Genomic DNA, 15,396 nt, shown 5'->3' with positions numbered 1-15,396 from the left:
GTAGAGTTCCGGCTAATAATTCCAAAGTTATTGCCCGATAAACCGACAAAAAAAGTTTGGAAAACATTAATTTCCTTAAGTTTCCGACGACTTCGTATTAAAAACCCTAAAAATTGGGTTCACTAGACGTAAAATCTCGTGCTGAACACAGTAGTATAAATTAAAATGCTGAAGGATAAATAGTTTTCGAGAAAAAGTTATCTAAAAGAGTTGATAACCTTGACCACTATAATTTAAGCAAAAAAAAATTAAAAAATTTAAATGGTGTAAAAAAACTGGTTAGGAATTGGCCCAAGCAAACCGTTTTACTCTTAGACTGTTACTTCTGGATGTAGGTACAACAAAAACAACTTTTGAAAAACTTCTTGATGTTGTATAATATAAAAAAGTAGGTACAACAAAAACATCTTCTTTACAAATTTTTGATTTCGTGTAAAGTATAAAAAATCGGCAGATACACTACCACCATTAAATAAATACGGTGAACATTTCTGTTAAAAAAGTCCCCTAGTTAGTTTTCTCGTGAACCCTAACTTGTTGCATTGGATTCTTGTACGTGACAAGCGGAGACTTGTAGAGAGGATTCTCGTTCGTTTGGTTCATTTGTCGGTTTTTGACAAACTCGTTGTACTCCCTCTTGTCCTGTATCATATTCCTGGCCTTCCAGCCCAGAATAAAAAGCAACCCTGCTACTAATAAAGCGCCTATAATAAGTCCAACGTAGACGCTTGCAGCCACTGGTTTGTAACACTGAGGTGGCATTGCTTTAATCCTCACAAAATCACTCTTCACGCTTTGTATTTTGTAAACAACTTCACAATATTCCCCATCATCCCGTGTAAACCTCGTCAGACAGTTGCGTTCATCCTCGGGAATATCCTCAACTGAGTCAAGCACAATCCTTCGCCCGCCTTTCGTCACATTGTGCCCTTTGGCCACAATCAAGTCGTAATCAGCGCACATTTGCTTGCACTGGTCACAAATTTGGCAAAAACGCCCAGAATAGCCTCGCTCACAGTTGCAACTGTTGCACTCGCATTTTCCATTTTCGCTGCAAATGCCATCGGAATAGCTGCACCCTTCGTGCGACTCCAAGCAGCTGCAGTCCTGGCCGCTGTATTGGGGGTCGCACTCGCATTGCCCGTTCTCCACACACTCGCCATGGCCGCTGCAAATTTGCCCGTTTTTGTCGGTGGGGCACTTGTACTGGCATATGGAACCGGTGTAGGGGAAGTAGCATTTGCATTTGCCACAAACACAGTCGCCACTAAAATTATTAAAAAAATTATTGGGTCATACAGAGAGGAAAGTTTACAAGCCGGAACAAGTCAAGGAAACCTGGCCGTTGGTGGCCGAACGGCACTTCTCGTGGTTGTTTTCGCAACGGTTGGTGCAAGTCGCTCCGGTCCTGGTGTAAAGGAAAAAATTTGATTTTTTGTTTTATTTTTTAAAAGCTGAAAAACTATTACAATTCCATTTTTGAAAAAATATTGTACAAGAAATTAACTGACTTCGTGTTGAATCCGGGGATAGTTTTTTTTATTACAAAAAAGTTGTGCAAAATTCACATCTTTCTTCTGGATAAGGCTAAATGTATAACCACAAAAAATTGAGAAAATTGCACTTTTGTAACCTGATATACAGGGTGGATCATTGATATTGAAATGAATCAAGTGGCACTGCAAATGGGAAGTTAAGGTGCACGTTCTAAAATTATTTTGTCCTATACAGGGTGTTTCATTTTTAGAGTGCAGCCTTTAACATAGTTTTTTAAATGGCGCCCCTGTATATTTGTACATATTTAAATTTGCACGTTTTAACTTGATAACTTGAGCACGCCCATATCAATAGTTCAGCCTGTATTTGTATAAGTAGTGATTTTTTAATTTTAAAAGATAGACCCCCCTACATAACGAGATAAAATGGAATCAGTTTTTATTCCAAGAACCAATTCGTTATTTTTTACAGTTTTTCTATTACATACATTTAGGACCCGTTTAAAGAAGCGTCATTAATTTAATTCGCAATTAATAACTGAACACGTGACCAAATTGAAGCAATTTGATTGGTCCATTCCTGTTATTAGCTTTTAACAACGAATTAAATTTTAACAAAGCTTTCTATAAACCGGTCTTTAGAGGTGAAATAAATGGCAAATAATCAAGAAATCAATTAGTCATGTCAACAAACAGTTTTTACGACATAAATCGCTTGAAATTGGTTAAAATTACGTAGCTTCGTTCTAATTTGTGGCTTTTTTGGACTTTTAACAACTCTAGAGGGTTGTAAAGGCATATATATGTACGAAAAACTATGGTAGAACGAGTTTTAAAAAAATTAATTTTTTCACTTTTTACTCAGGAAATTTTAGCAAAAAAATCAAAATTTTAAATCTCGCGAAAAGTTGGTGTAATACAGAAAATGTGCCGCTGAATTGAATGGAACAAACCGCATTGTTCTACGACTTTTAGTTTTTGAGTTATGAATTTTTTTTCGTAAATAAAAATTTTCACTGTAGATATTGCTTATCTTAATTTTTAGCAATAAACTTTGAAAGTTTACATCTTGTTAAAAGATGGTTTTATACGCAAAATGAGCCGCTGAATTCAATGGAACAAACCGCATTGCTCTACGACTTTTAGTTTTTGAGTTATGAATTTTTTTTCGTAAATAAAATTTTTCACTATAGATATTGCCTATCTTAATTTTTAGCAAAGAACTTTAAAAGTTTAGATCTTGTTAAATGATGGTTTTATATGCAAAATGAGCCGCTGAATTCAATGGAATAAACCGCATTGCTCTTCGATTTTTAGTTTTTAAGTTATGAATTTTTTTTTCGTAAATAAAATTTTTCACTATAGATATTGCCTATCTTAATTTTTAGCAAAGAACTTTAAAAGTTTAGATCTTGTTAAATGATGGTTTTATACTCAAAATGAGCCGCTGAATTCAATGGAACAAACCGCATTGCTCTACGACTTTTAGTTTTTGAGTTATGAATTTTTTTTTTGTAAATAAAAATTTTCACTATAGATATTGCCTATCTTAATTTTTAGCAAAAAACTTTAAAAGTTTACATCTTGTTAAAAGATGGTTTTATACGCAAAATGAGCCGCTGAATTCTATGGAACAAACCGCATTGCTCCTCGATTTTTAGTTTTTGAGTTATGAATTTTTTTTCGTAAATAAAAATTTTCACTCTAGATATTGACTATCTTAATTTTTAGCAAAAATCTTTAAAAGTTTAGATATTGTTAAAAGTTGGTTTTATACGCAAAATGAGCCGCTGAATTCAATGGAACAAACCGCATTGCTCTGCGACTTTTAGTTTTCGAGTTATGTTTTTTTATTGAATATACATCGGATAATAAAAATAAAAATAAAAGGAAATAAAACACCGAACTTAACAAATCTGTAAATTGAGAACGATACAACAAATCCCTAAAAAGCTTTATTCATTCCAAAATCGTGAATTGACAGAATAATTAATAAATATTAGCTAATCATTAATAACAATAATTATAAACAAAACCAAAAAATTTAATTCTCATTAAGTATAAGTTTTAGTTAAAACTTTTAGCAACCAAATTTTTACAGATTTTGTTTTTTTGTTTTGTTTTGTTTAAGTTTTTCAGGAATTTAAACTTAAACTTTTCTGGTTATTTCTCAATGTTTTTCACTAATTCCGTTTTTCTTTATTTTAGGAAAAATTCGAGGAAAATTAGATATTATTAAGATATTAAAAGTAGTAATTGTAATAATTTTATTAAATTCACCGGGTTTTCAGTTTAATTGTGTTTGATTTTTCAAATCCATTAGTTTTAAGTTTAAAGTTTTTGGAATTTATCTTTGTTAAAGTTATATCAAGGAAAGAAGTTTGAATTACAATAAAATTTTAATAAATAATTTAAAAAAAAACAGGCTGTCGGAGACTGAAATTCGAAAACTAAAAAAAAATAAAATTCAAGACTCATGTTTGTATCTTGAGTTTTATAATTCAAAATCTAACATCTCCACCACAAATTGCAAATATAAAAATATATCGAATGTATTTATGCTATTCAGACTTTTTAATTTGTTTTATTTGGCTTTATAAATTTTTATGTTTAGTTTAAGTTCTCGAGTCTGGTCTATTTGAGTTCACTAATTCTTAAACTCGTACCACGTTTTTTGTCAAGCCCTAACTGTCTGCAACAAAATAAAATAAATCCTCACCACCCATCCTCACAAGTACACTTGTTACAGTCCCAAAACCCATTTCCACACTTCGCTCCTTTCCTCATATTCGAACAATGACACATACACCCCGCGAAATTCAAATTAATGGCAATTTTCTCGTAAATGTTGTTCTCCTCCACATAAATGGTATGCTACAAAATTCCCAATTCCTTCCGACTTTACCACAAAACCTCCACTTACGGAATCATGACTGGGACACTCCTTCAGCATCAATTGCGCCTTGAAAGTCATCTCCTTCCCAATCCTGGCATTTGAGCACATCGATCCCCTCACCCACTCACCATTATCCTCACAGTCGGTAAAAAAATCGACTTGCAATTGCCTGATTTCGGAAGTGTTGGCAAAAAAGGTGACAAGTCGGGCAAAAGCCTCGTACCCTTCTTTGACAACATTTAGGACATTGGTTGAGTCGTTTTTCAACTGGCCCACGAATAGCGAGTTATTGAGCATTTGGGACATTTGCTGGTAGTAGGGGTAGGCTTTTGGGGTCGCCACTGCGACGATAACGTTGGTTTTTTCCGCTTTCAACTTGTGGTAAACCTCCTCCAAGGAAGGGTAATCGTAGGGGATTTTCGAACGGTAATTTCCCTCCGAGTTTATTAAACATTTCTCGTTGTTGATTTTTTTGACGTGTCCAACAAGAAGCCCGTCACCTGCCAGGTGCATAAAACCGTCCGTTGCCACCACAACCAATTTCCGCGACTTTTCCAACCACTGGAAATTCTCACCACATGTTAAAATTTGCATGAGGGCGTCCATACCGCCCTCGTAATCGTCATTGTTTGCAGAAAGCCGGCTTCCGTTGACTTTCTCAATGAACTCGTTGATGTTTTTCGTAAAATTTAGCCTGTGTTTGAAGAGATAGCCCTGCTCACACGTGATAAAGTCAATCCCGCAGGGGTTTTTGTAGTTCTCGGGGTCCGTCATGTAGAAGGGCATTTCCGGCTTGTCGATGAACGAGCCGAAGGCAATTTGGTGATTTTCTGTCAAGGTTTCCAAAAGTATGGTCAAGTTCTGGCCAAGTGTTTTGATTTTGTTCAAAGTGCCTTCCATGCTTTTCGTGAGGTCCATCAGATAGTACAGGTCGAGAGGATAGTTCTCGGCTGGTTTGTAGCGGAATGTTAAGTTAACCGGTTTTCCTGAAAATCGCGTCAGATGGCGGAATTTGCAAATTAAGTTACGAACCGACTCGCAAAGTCACATTGAATTCGGTGGGAACGAGCTGAATGGCTGAGTCAACGTCGTCGGAAACGCTCCGGAATTCAATTGTGTTGCTTGCGATTTTGGTTTCGGTGTTGTTTACGAGAAACTGTTGGTTGCAGGTTGTTGTTTTGCCTTTTTTGAAACATCGCGGAGCTGGGAAATCCTAAACAATTTGGAATTAATTAAAGACAATTCCCAAAACAGTTTGAAACGCTTAGAAAATTGAAATTTTTGGTCATTTTCGACCAATTTTGATGATTTTTTCGTTCTAGTTTAATAAACCTGATTATTGGTCTAGAAACGTGGTTAAATGCTCAGAACATGCAAAAATGATAGTAGATAACGAACGGGGGGTAACACAACACAACCTTGACCTTGAGTTTGACCCCGCCCATTTTCCATCTCTTTCTTTCAAGGACACTCGTGCTCTCTCACTTTTTCAAGGCCAGCCCCTCCCACTTCCCCCACCACTGCAAGGCCAAGGCATTATTGGACCTTGATGTTTTCAAGGCCAAGGCCATTCATGTTACTCCCCTCTTTTGGCCACATTTTGTGATTTGTTAGCAAATTTTGCTGAATAAACACTTAAAAAAGGTAAATTTTTGATCATTTTCGACCAAATTTGGCGATTTTTTCGTTCTAGTTTAATAAGAACAGGAAGAAAAACTTGATCTTTGGTCTAAAAACGTGTTTAAATCTTCAGAACTTGCAAAAATAATGCCATTTTTGCATAAGTCTGTGATTTATTGGCTTATTTTTTGAAAAATTTTGTGCAATAATTGAGTTTTTGCTGAATAAACGCTGAGAAAAGATAAATTTTTGGTCATTTTCGACCAAATTTGGCGATTTTTTCGTTTTAGTTTAACAAAAACAGAAAGGATAACTTGATTTTTGGTCTAAAATCTTGTTTAAATCCTTAGAACTTGCAAAAATAATGTCATTTTCGTCATAATTCTGTGATTTTTTGGTTTATTTTTTGAAAAATTTTGTGCAATAATTGAGTTTTTGCTAAATAAACCCTGAGAAAAGGTAAATTTTTGGTCATTTTCGACCAAATTTGGTGATTTTTTCGTTTTAGTTTAATAACAACAGAAAGGATAACTTGATTTTTGGTCTAAAAAGATGTTTAAATTCACAGAACTTGCAAAAATAATGTCATCTTTGTCATAATTCTGTGATTTATTGGCTTATTTTTTGAAAAATTTTGTGCAATAATTGAGTTTTTGCTGAATAAACGCTGAGAAAAAGTAAATTTTTGGTCATTTTCGACCAAATTTGGCGATTTTTTCGTTTTAGTTTAACAAAAACAGAAAGGATAACTTGATTTTTGGTCTAAAATCTTGTTTAAATCCTTAGAACTTGCAAAAATAATGTCATTTTCGTCATAATTCTGTGATTTATTGGTTTATTTTTTGAAAAATTTTGTGCAATAATTGAGTTTTTGCTGAATAAACGCTGAGAAAAGATAAATTTTTGGTCATTTTCGACCAAATTTGGCGATTTTTTCGTTTTAGTTTAACAAAAACAGAAAGGATACAGAAACAGAAAGGATTTTTGGTCTAAAACCTTATTTAAATCCTCAAAAGTTGCAAAAATAATGTCATTTTCGTCATAATTCTGTGATTTATTGGCTTGTTTTTTGAAAAATTTTGTGCAATAATTGAGTTTTTGCTGAATAAACGCTGAGAAAAGATAAATTTTTGGTCATTTTCGACCAAATTTGGCGATTTTTTCGTTTTAGTTTAACAAAAACAGAAAGGATACAGAAACAGAAAGGATTTTTGGTCTAAAACCTTATTTAAATCCTCAAAAGTTGCAAAAATAATGTCATTTTCGTCATAATTCTGTGATTTATTGGCTTGTTTTTTGAAAAATTTTGTGCAATAATTGAGTTTTTGCTGAATAAACGCTGAGAAAAGATAAATTTTTGGTCATTTTCGATCAAATTTGGCGTTTTTTTCGTTTTAGTTTAACAAAAACAGAAAGGATAACTTGATTTTTGGTCTAAAACCTTGTTTAAATTCTTAGAATTTGCAAAAATATTGTCATCTTTGTCATAATTCTGTGACTTGTTAGCTGTCTTTTTAAGAAAATTTGCGCAGTAATTGAGTTTTGCTGAATAAATGCTAAATTTTTGGTCACTTTCGGCAAAATTTGGTGATTTTTTCGTTCTAGTTTAAAAAAAAACAGGAGGAAAAGCTTGATTTTTGGTCTAAAAGTGTGTTTAAACATTTTCATGGACAGAAAAATACACAAGAAATTATAAGTAATTTACCTATGAACAAAAAAAACGAAAAACTTGACGCTGCTGCTTATTCTTTACATCGTCTTAAATACAGTTGAACTGAATGCCTTAATTTTTGTCTAAGTACAGTTCACTGTAAGGAAGCGAAATGCGAAAATAATTTTGGAAGAAATAATTTCCAAATTGTTCCAATAGTTTTTACATAAAATAAATTCTCTTGCTTTTAAAGTGAGAATTCAGAAATTAAGCAATGTAATAAGAAATTGGTGAGATTTTGATTTTCAATAATTCTTTTCTCTTGTTTCTTATAAAAATTTTACTCTTCAGTTTTTCTCAGTCTGTCAAGAGTGCAAAGCTCAACATTTCAGCATTTTTTTCCAAGTAATTAGAGAATTGGTTGAATTTTATAATTACAGTTTTTATAGTAAACCTAGACCTTTGTACTTTTTTACCTTTAAAACTTGGAACTAAATAGTTATGCGTTTGATAATAATTTTTGTTTCAAGTATGTGTATTCTCCTTAGCAAATGGACCAGTAATTTATTACTCGTTTTATATTAAAATCCAAATTTTGCTTTGCAGCTTTGAAAAATAATGTACAGGGTGTTAGGGTGTTGAGAGCCACTGTGTGCCTTATGGTAATTTATTAGTGGTTAATTTTTCAATAAAAAAAAAGATGGTGGCGCTTAGGCGTTTTCATAATTTTTCAAAACTGTGGATAACATATTCCTATGTGTGGGAGGTTCGAATCCCAGTCTTGACAAAAATATTTTTTTTTTCGTAAAATTTATAACAAAACACAAACTGAAATTGATGAATAACGTTATGAACCAAGAAGTTAATTTACCGATGCTGTTTTGTCAATAATATTTTAATTTACGCTAATTTTTATAATTTTAGTTCAGCGATTCTCAAAATTTGAAAAAAAATTTTTTTGGAAAAATTTTTGATTTACATAAATTTTGCTTAATCGATTTGTCTTGCCATTCTCTATCTACTTTTAAATTGTTGCTAAAACAGTTTATCTGACGATTGTAAAAGCGGCCCTTAGTACTTACCTAGCTTAATAGATAGTATAAAGAAAACTTAAATTATTATGGCGTTTTTTTGAATCATCCATAAAGTTATTTACGAATTTGAATTGTTGAGTTAGAATATAAACTATCACTAAACTTCCAATTTTTTACCGTCAAAGAGCAAACCTTCTCTTATCTCTAGCTTTCAACAAGAGTATATCGTTGTCCTGATTTCCCAAATAGCTTAAATCTTCCCTAAATATGGCAGCTGTAATGTGGAATAAGAGTACACTTTATTGATATTAATTTGAAAATCAAGAAAGTAGACTTTAAGACATCATTTTGCTTTTGTAAAAAAAAGTTGGCAGGAACTGAAACAAAATTTATTTTATTTATTACTAATAAATAACTACCTCATCATAACAAAAAACACAGCAGGGATGCTCCCGAATACAACTCGAACAATCGGTTTGGTCTTCACATGCTGCTTTTGTTTCGGCGCAATTATCTTGCCCCTTAACCAAATAGAGGAGAAACACAATTTTCAGAGATAAAATTGACAACATTCTCACGTATCGAACCAATGTGTGCTGAATGTTATTATATATACGTTACATATATTGATATAATGACATATATTTGATTTCTTATCTTTTATCTCTTCTACTCTCACAGGTGTCCACAAATAAGAATGAGCCTGAAAAATTGTTTGAGGCAACCAACATTACATTTCTTAGATAACATAATAGATAATGTAATGTTGGTTGCTTCAAAAAATTTTTTACGCTCATTATTACTTGTGGACCACTCTGTACAGCTCAGTCAACGATATTAGACCCATTCACTAGATGTTTATAACGATTTCTTCCGAAATGGTCCGTATTCAATATTTTTAAATTCAATTGCAAAAACAGCTTATGTAAATTTCCCGTTATTTTGCACTAAAGCAACTTCAGAATTGACCACAAGCGGCCGCAGAATCCTAGTTTCATTTAAATTTATAACTTTAATCCTTAACGAACAGCGAATACAAAAAACTAATCTACAAGACACTAAAAATCTACGACACTTCGACCGGATTTTAATATAGTATTTCGAACACGTGTCATTTTTTTTATTTTGCCAAATTACCTTTAATTACGGCCTGCTTGCTAAAAAATAACAACACTAAAATTATAAGTATTGCCGGGCAGTTGGAGGTCGAATAATGACAGACTTGTAATATTGATGTTATATTCCAATAAAAATTCATTGGCCTTTGGATGAAATTGTAAAAATGAACCAAGCACAGCATAATGCTTGTCATGTAGAAATGGTCTTTTGATTCTAGAGTGCAGTGTATCATTATTTAGACTAAGCAGTCAGATTACAATGTTTTTAAACTCATTAACTTGTGTTTTGTTCTCAAGCAAGCCTGCGTTTTTATTTTAAGTCGTGAAGTCGCACCTTCGCAACATAACTGCAATAAAATCCTCAAAATTAAACATAACCTTTTCAAGAAAACGGTAAAAATTCAATTTTTGCCCATAAATCAGCTAAAAGACAAAGAGAAAGTCGTGCTTGCGAGATGACAGGTGCTCAAGAGAAAAAATTCTTTTTGGGTTTGTCATAAGAACAACCAGGCGCACTTACACATTAGTTAAAATGTTTTCCATGTTTTTCATTCTTTAATAATTGTATTGTCGCAAATAAAAATTACCAGACATTATTATTAAAAATACTCCATTGTTACATGTTTACGAAGAATTAACATAAAAGTAATTAGCGATTTTTCAACTCGCAATGTCAAGTAATAATCATCGAATAAATACACGCTTTTTAGACCGACTTTTCGTCATCGCAAATTAACACTATTTGAATAATAATCACTATTTGCATTCTACCTAATAAAGTACTTAATGAGGAATCATTTAAATATTTGAGGATGCGTTTCGCAGTATTCCAGTGTCGAAATCGGCAAACAACGGATTATTGTTGGCGTACGATTAGGAAACTAATGGACAGCTGCTGCAGCAATTGAAAATGGTATTTTCCCCAACAAAGAATATTTAGTGTCAAATAGATGTGTTGCAAGATTTACAATTCCAATCAATGCAGCAGTAATTGGCCATTTTTGATAATTCGCACTCTGAAATTGGTATTAATTAGAAGTGTGAAAGGGTTTTGTGAACGGGCTGTCTGTAAAAGTTCTTGAAAAAACACAAAAATGAGGAAACGTATACAGAAGTATCAGGTGTTCATTATTAAAAAAACTCGCAGCATGCTCTGACATTTTTACGGATTTCGTAGATCAATTTGTATCATTGTATTGTTGGTTGCCTACTAAACCAGAATTCATAGCCAAAGATTGTTAAATAGTGTTCAGAGACGATGTGTTATGTGTGGTGAACAACAAGGAAGACATTTCCAACAGTTTTTATAAATAATAAATAAATATTTTTATGAAAATCTGTTATCTTTTTAATTGTCAAAAAGTAAGGTTATGAGAGAACGAATTAATCACAGACATGCAAAACAATTGTTTCTTAATTTCAAAGCACTCTAGAGTTTTTTTTTAAATGAACGCTTGTTAGAATTTTTGCTGATTGCCACCTCACGTCGTGAATAAATTTGTATAATCAATTGTGATTTTCTGAGCTACCTTGACGACCAACCAGAAATGTGACAGTAATCACTAATCAGAAAAAACTCATTTATTTTATTAAACACACAGTATATTCTTTGTTAAAGGTGTCAGTGACCCGAAAAAATCAATATCTTCTTATCTCAAATTACGTAGGACTGTAAACACAATTTTCTCTAATCGATTATAAAAAACAGAGCAAACGTTATGAAAAAATTAAATTGAGACAGGAAATTAAAAGGATGTAAAAAATCAACTGGCTTTCTTGCGAAATTAAACGCCCTGTATCTGCTAATCTGAATGTATTTTCGGTTTCTGACAAGAAATGGTTTTCTCTTTTTTAAAATAATTAGGTAATTATTTTATTTTATCCCAGTGAAAAAATCGACATTTTCTGCCAAATTAAGCAATTTTCCAGGCAACATGTATACATAATTACAAAAATTCATTTAATTACAAAAAAAAGTTTATGGTATGGTAATTTTGAACTTATTTTTATCACTGAGAAATAAACTAACCTTGCAATTTCTGGCCTCAATTTAGCAAAATAAAGGTAAGAACAAAGATTTCAAGCATATTTTTGCATAATTAAGCCGCTTTATCTATTAACAATAACATGAGAAGTCTGGTCTTTACAAAAATAAATCAGAGTTATTAAAGGTTCTAAAAATTAGAATCAACAATAATAAAAAAAAATAAGTCGCTTTTTTGCATAATTTTATGGCGAAGTCAAGCATTCAAGCTCCGAAAGTGAACACAGCAACATGGAATAACCGATTTTTTTGTTTATTTGTAGTATGATGTAATTTTAATGCGTTAAAGATTAATTCGCCTAAATTGAAAAAAACTAGTTTAAATTGTAAAGTGACTTCTTCTGCAAAGAACTGACATCTAGTAACATTCTAATTATTATTATTTTTGTTAAGCATTTATTTTAATAATAGAGTTAGAAACTAGAATTTGTTTCAGAAATAATAGTTAAAAGGTATCTTAAGAAACAAGAGCAAATATGATAAAACAAATACAAGAAATAAAAAAATTATGTAAAAAAAATAATTCGCAGAAATTCCTTCTCATTAGAATGTGTTTTTACTTTTTGCCATTAAAAAAGCTATTTCTAGGCCACATTAATCGTTTTTATGTCCGTAATTACAAAAATCTATTTTAATTACAAAAAAACTCCAGTACTTCCAGTTTATAATAAACTACATTTTTTAACAAAATATAAACAATTCTTTAAAAAAAGTCATGGACGATACAATCCAAAAAAACTTAGTTCCAGCCGTTCCAGGGATATTTGTTTTAAAAGAGGATTTTTCGTTATAAAAATAGTGTTCATTTTTGTGGTTCCCGGATATTTTCTACATCGATTTTTTTTAAATAAACCAAGTTTTCATATATCCATATCCACAAATTTTTTGTGTAGCTTTAACAAAAAAAATTAACAAAAACGAACAAAACCTATAAAAAACAAGAAATAGAGAAAAAATTTAAAAAATCACCTTTTAACAAATTTGACTAAGAGTACCTTGTTTTTTTTAAATTGAATATGTTTTTAATTTTTGGAATTAAAATTGGAGACAAAAAAGAGATTTTTTAATAAGTTATTGCTTTGTACACTATAAAATGGCTACCCTAATTTTGAGCAAAATATTTTAAATTTTTGATTGTTGTGAAAAATTGATATAATATGTAAAATGAGCCGTACAATTCAAAGCAACAAACGGCATTGCTCTAACACTTCTATTTTTTTTTATAAATTTTTTTATAAACTTTTATAACACCCTCCCTGGGTGTTAACTTTTTTTAATTTTTTTTACTTTCTCATTTACGGCTAAACTATTTCAAAAAGTGGAACTATTTTGATCTATACCTATGCAAAATGATCCGGGGAATTTATTGGCATCGAGAAAATTGCCAAATTCCCAATAGTTTTTTGGTCATGAATTTTTTAAAATTTTACCAATTTTTGCTTTTATTTGCAATTTGCTCAAAAACTGCTGGTCGGAGAACAATAATCTTTTTTGAAAAAAATAGATTATGAAAAGAGCTTTCTAACGATAAGACACTTCATAGAGTTATCTCCAATAGTTCCGGAGTTATTGCTTGACAAATGTTCCGGGTACCCAAAATCGACCAAAATTGCGACAAAAATCAAAACTCTAAAAATCGAAGCAATTATTTTTTTTCTACTTTTAACAACTCTAGGGGGTTGTTAAGGCATATATAAGACCAAAAACCTATGATAGAACGAGTTTAAAAAAAAATAATTTTTTCACTTTCTTGAAGGTGTTATTATTCAGGAAATTTTAGCAAAAAAAGTCAAAATTTTAAATCCCGTGAAAAGTTAGTATAATACAGAAAATGAGCCGCTGAATTCAATGGAACAAACCGCATTGCTCTACGACTTTTAGTTTTCGAGTTATGAATTTTTTTAATGAATAAAATTTTTCACTATGACAAATGGCTACCCTAAATTTAGGCAAAAAATTTAAAGTTTTTAATTCTTGTGAAAATTTGATATAATATGTAAAATGAGCCGTAGAATTCAATCGAACAAACCGCAATGCCCTACGACTTTTAGTTTTTTTTTATGAATTTTTTTAGTGAAAAACTTTGATCTCCTCTGTAGCCGGAACCGTTGCCCGGAGCGGCTCCGGGTTTAGACGAAAAAATAGATAAAATTAAGCGCTGTCAGATGGTTTTTTGTTCGTTCCTATAAGTCTTACAGTTTCCGAGAAAAACGCAAAAAAAGGTTTCCATTTTCACTTTTTTCAATTTTCAATCGCCAATTATGGCGAAACTATTAAAGATATCGAGAAACGGACAAATGGAGGATAACCGGAATAAAAAGCTCTACAAAATGGCATAGGACTCAAGGCGATATCTCGCAAAAAAATTTCAAATTTCAAACGCCGATTACGGCCAAACTAAAAGAGCTAGAAGAAAACGGTTTGTTCCATCGTAAAGAGCACATCAAAATCTATAAGATAGAATAAATTTCATTTGATTTTGAGACACTTTAAAAATTGACCGATTTTAAGGGGGGGGTGTTAACTTTTTTTTAATTATTTTTATTTTCTCATTTACGGCTAAACTATTCTAAAAAGTGGAACTGTTTTGATCCATACCCATGCAAAATGATCCGGGGAATCGATTGGCATCGAGAAAAGTGCCAAATTCCCAATAGTTTTTTAGTTATGAATTTTTTAAAATTTTACCAATTTTTGCATTTAGCAGCAATTTGCTCGAAAACTATTAGTCGGAGAACAATAATCTTTTTTGAAAAAAATAGATAATGTAAAGAGCTTTCCAACGATAATACATTTCATGGGGTTATCTCCAATAGTTCCGGAGCTATTGCTTGAGAAATGTTCCGGGTATCCAAAACCGACAAAAACTGCGACGAAAATTGTAAAAATCAAACATCAAAAAATCGAACATTTGGACTTTTTATGGACTTTTAACAACTTTTGTGGGTTGTTAAGAATCGGTTTTATTTGATTTTGAGATACTTTAAAAAGTGACCGATTTTGATGGGGAGGGGTGTTAACTTTTTTTTAATTTTTTTTATTTTCTCATTCACGGCTAAACTATTGCAAAAAGTGGAACTATTTTGATCCATACCTATACAAAATGATCCGAGGAATCGATTGGCATCAAGAAAATTACCAAATTCTCAATAGTTTTTGAGTTATATTTTTTTTTTAGTTTTACCAATTTTTGCTTTTATTTGCAATGTGCTCGAAAACTGTTGGTCGGAGAACAATAATCTTTTTTGAAAAAAAATAGATTATGAAAAAAGCTTTCCAACGATAGTACATTTCGTAGGGTTATCTCTAATAGTTCCGGAGATATTCTTCGATAATTGTTCCGGGTACCGAAAATTGACCAAAATTGTGACAAAAATTGAAAAAATCAAACATCAAAAAATTGAACAAATGAACTTATTTTCAACTTTTAACAAATCTAGAGGGATGTAAAGGCATATATAAGACCAAAAAACTATGTTAGAACGAGTTTAAAAAAAATTCACTTTCTTGAAGGTAATGAGAAAAAAAACAAGTAAA

At 31.7% G+C, this 15,396-nt stretch overlaps 1 protein-coding gene across 2 annotated transcripts; it reads right to left on the bottom strand.

Annotated features, from left to right (window-relative positions):
* Positions 1-351: 351 nt before the first annotated feature.
* Positions 352-9,319, bottom strand: LOC660948 (integrin beta-nu). 2 transcript variants are annotated; one of them, XM_008198536.3, is made up of 6 exons: positions 9,117-9,319; positions 5,425-5,605; positions 4,420-5,378; positions 4,216-4,370; positions 1,316-1,408; positions 352-1,267 (listed from the first exon to the last, which is right to left on the bottom strand). In XM_008198536.3, exons 1-6 carry the CDS (start codon positions 9,267-9,269, stop codon positions 508-510), a joined length of 2,301 nt encoding a protein of 766 aa, XP_008196758.2. In that variant the 5' UTR covers positions 9,270-9,319; the 3' UTR covers positions 352-507. The 2 variants fall into 2 exon arrangements, with proteins under 2 accessions (XP_008196758.2, XP_064213424.1); XM_064357354.1 differs by lacking the exon at positions 9,117-9,319 and adding an exon at positions 8,890-9,080.
* Positions 9,320-15,396: the final 6,077 nt, after the last annotated feature.

The sequence above is a fragment of the Tribolium castaneum genome, chromosome 6, assembly GCF_031307605.1.
Source record: "Tribolium castaneum strain GA2 chromosome 6, icTriCast1.1, whole genome shotgun sequence".
Taxonomy (NCBI): Eukaryota; Metazoa; Arthropoda; class Insecta; order Coleoptera; family Tenebrionidae; genus Tribolium; species Tribolium castaneum.
This window is presented reverse-complemented; position numbering and strand designations above follow the sequence as displayed.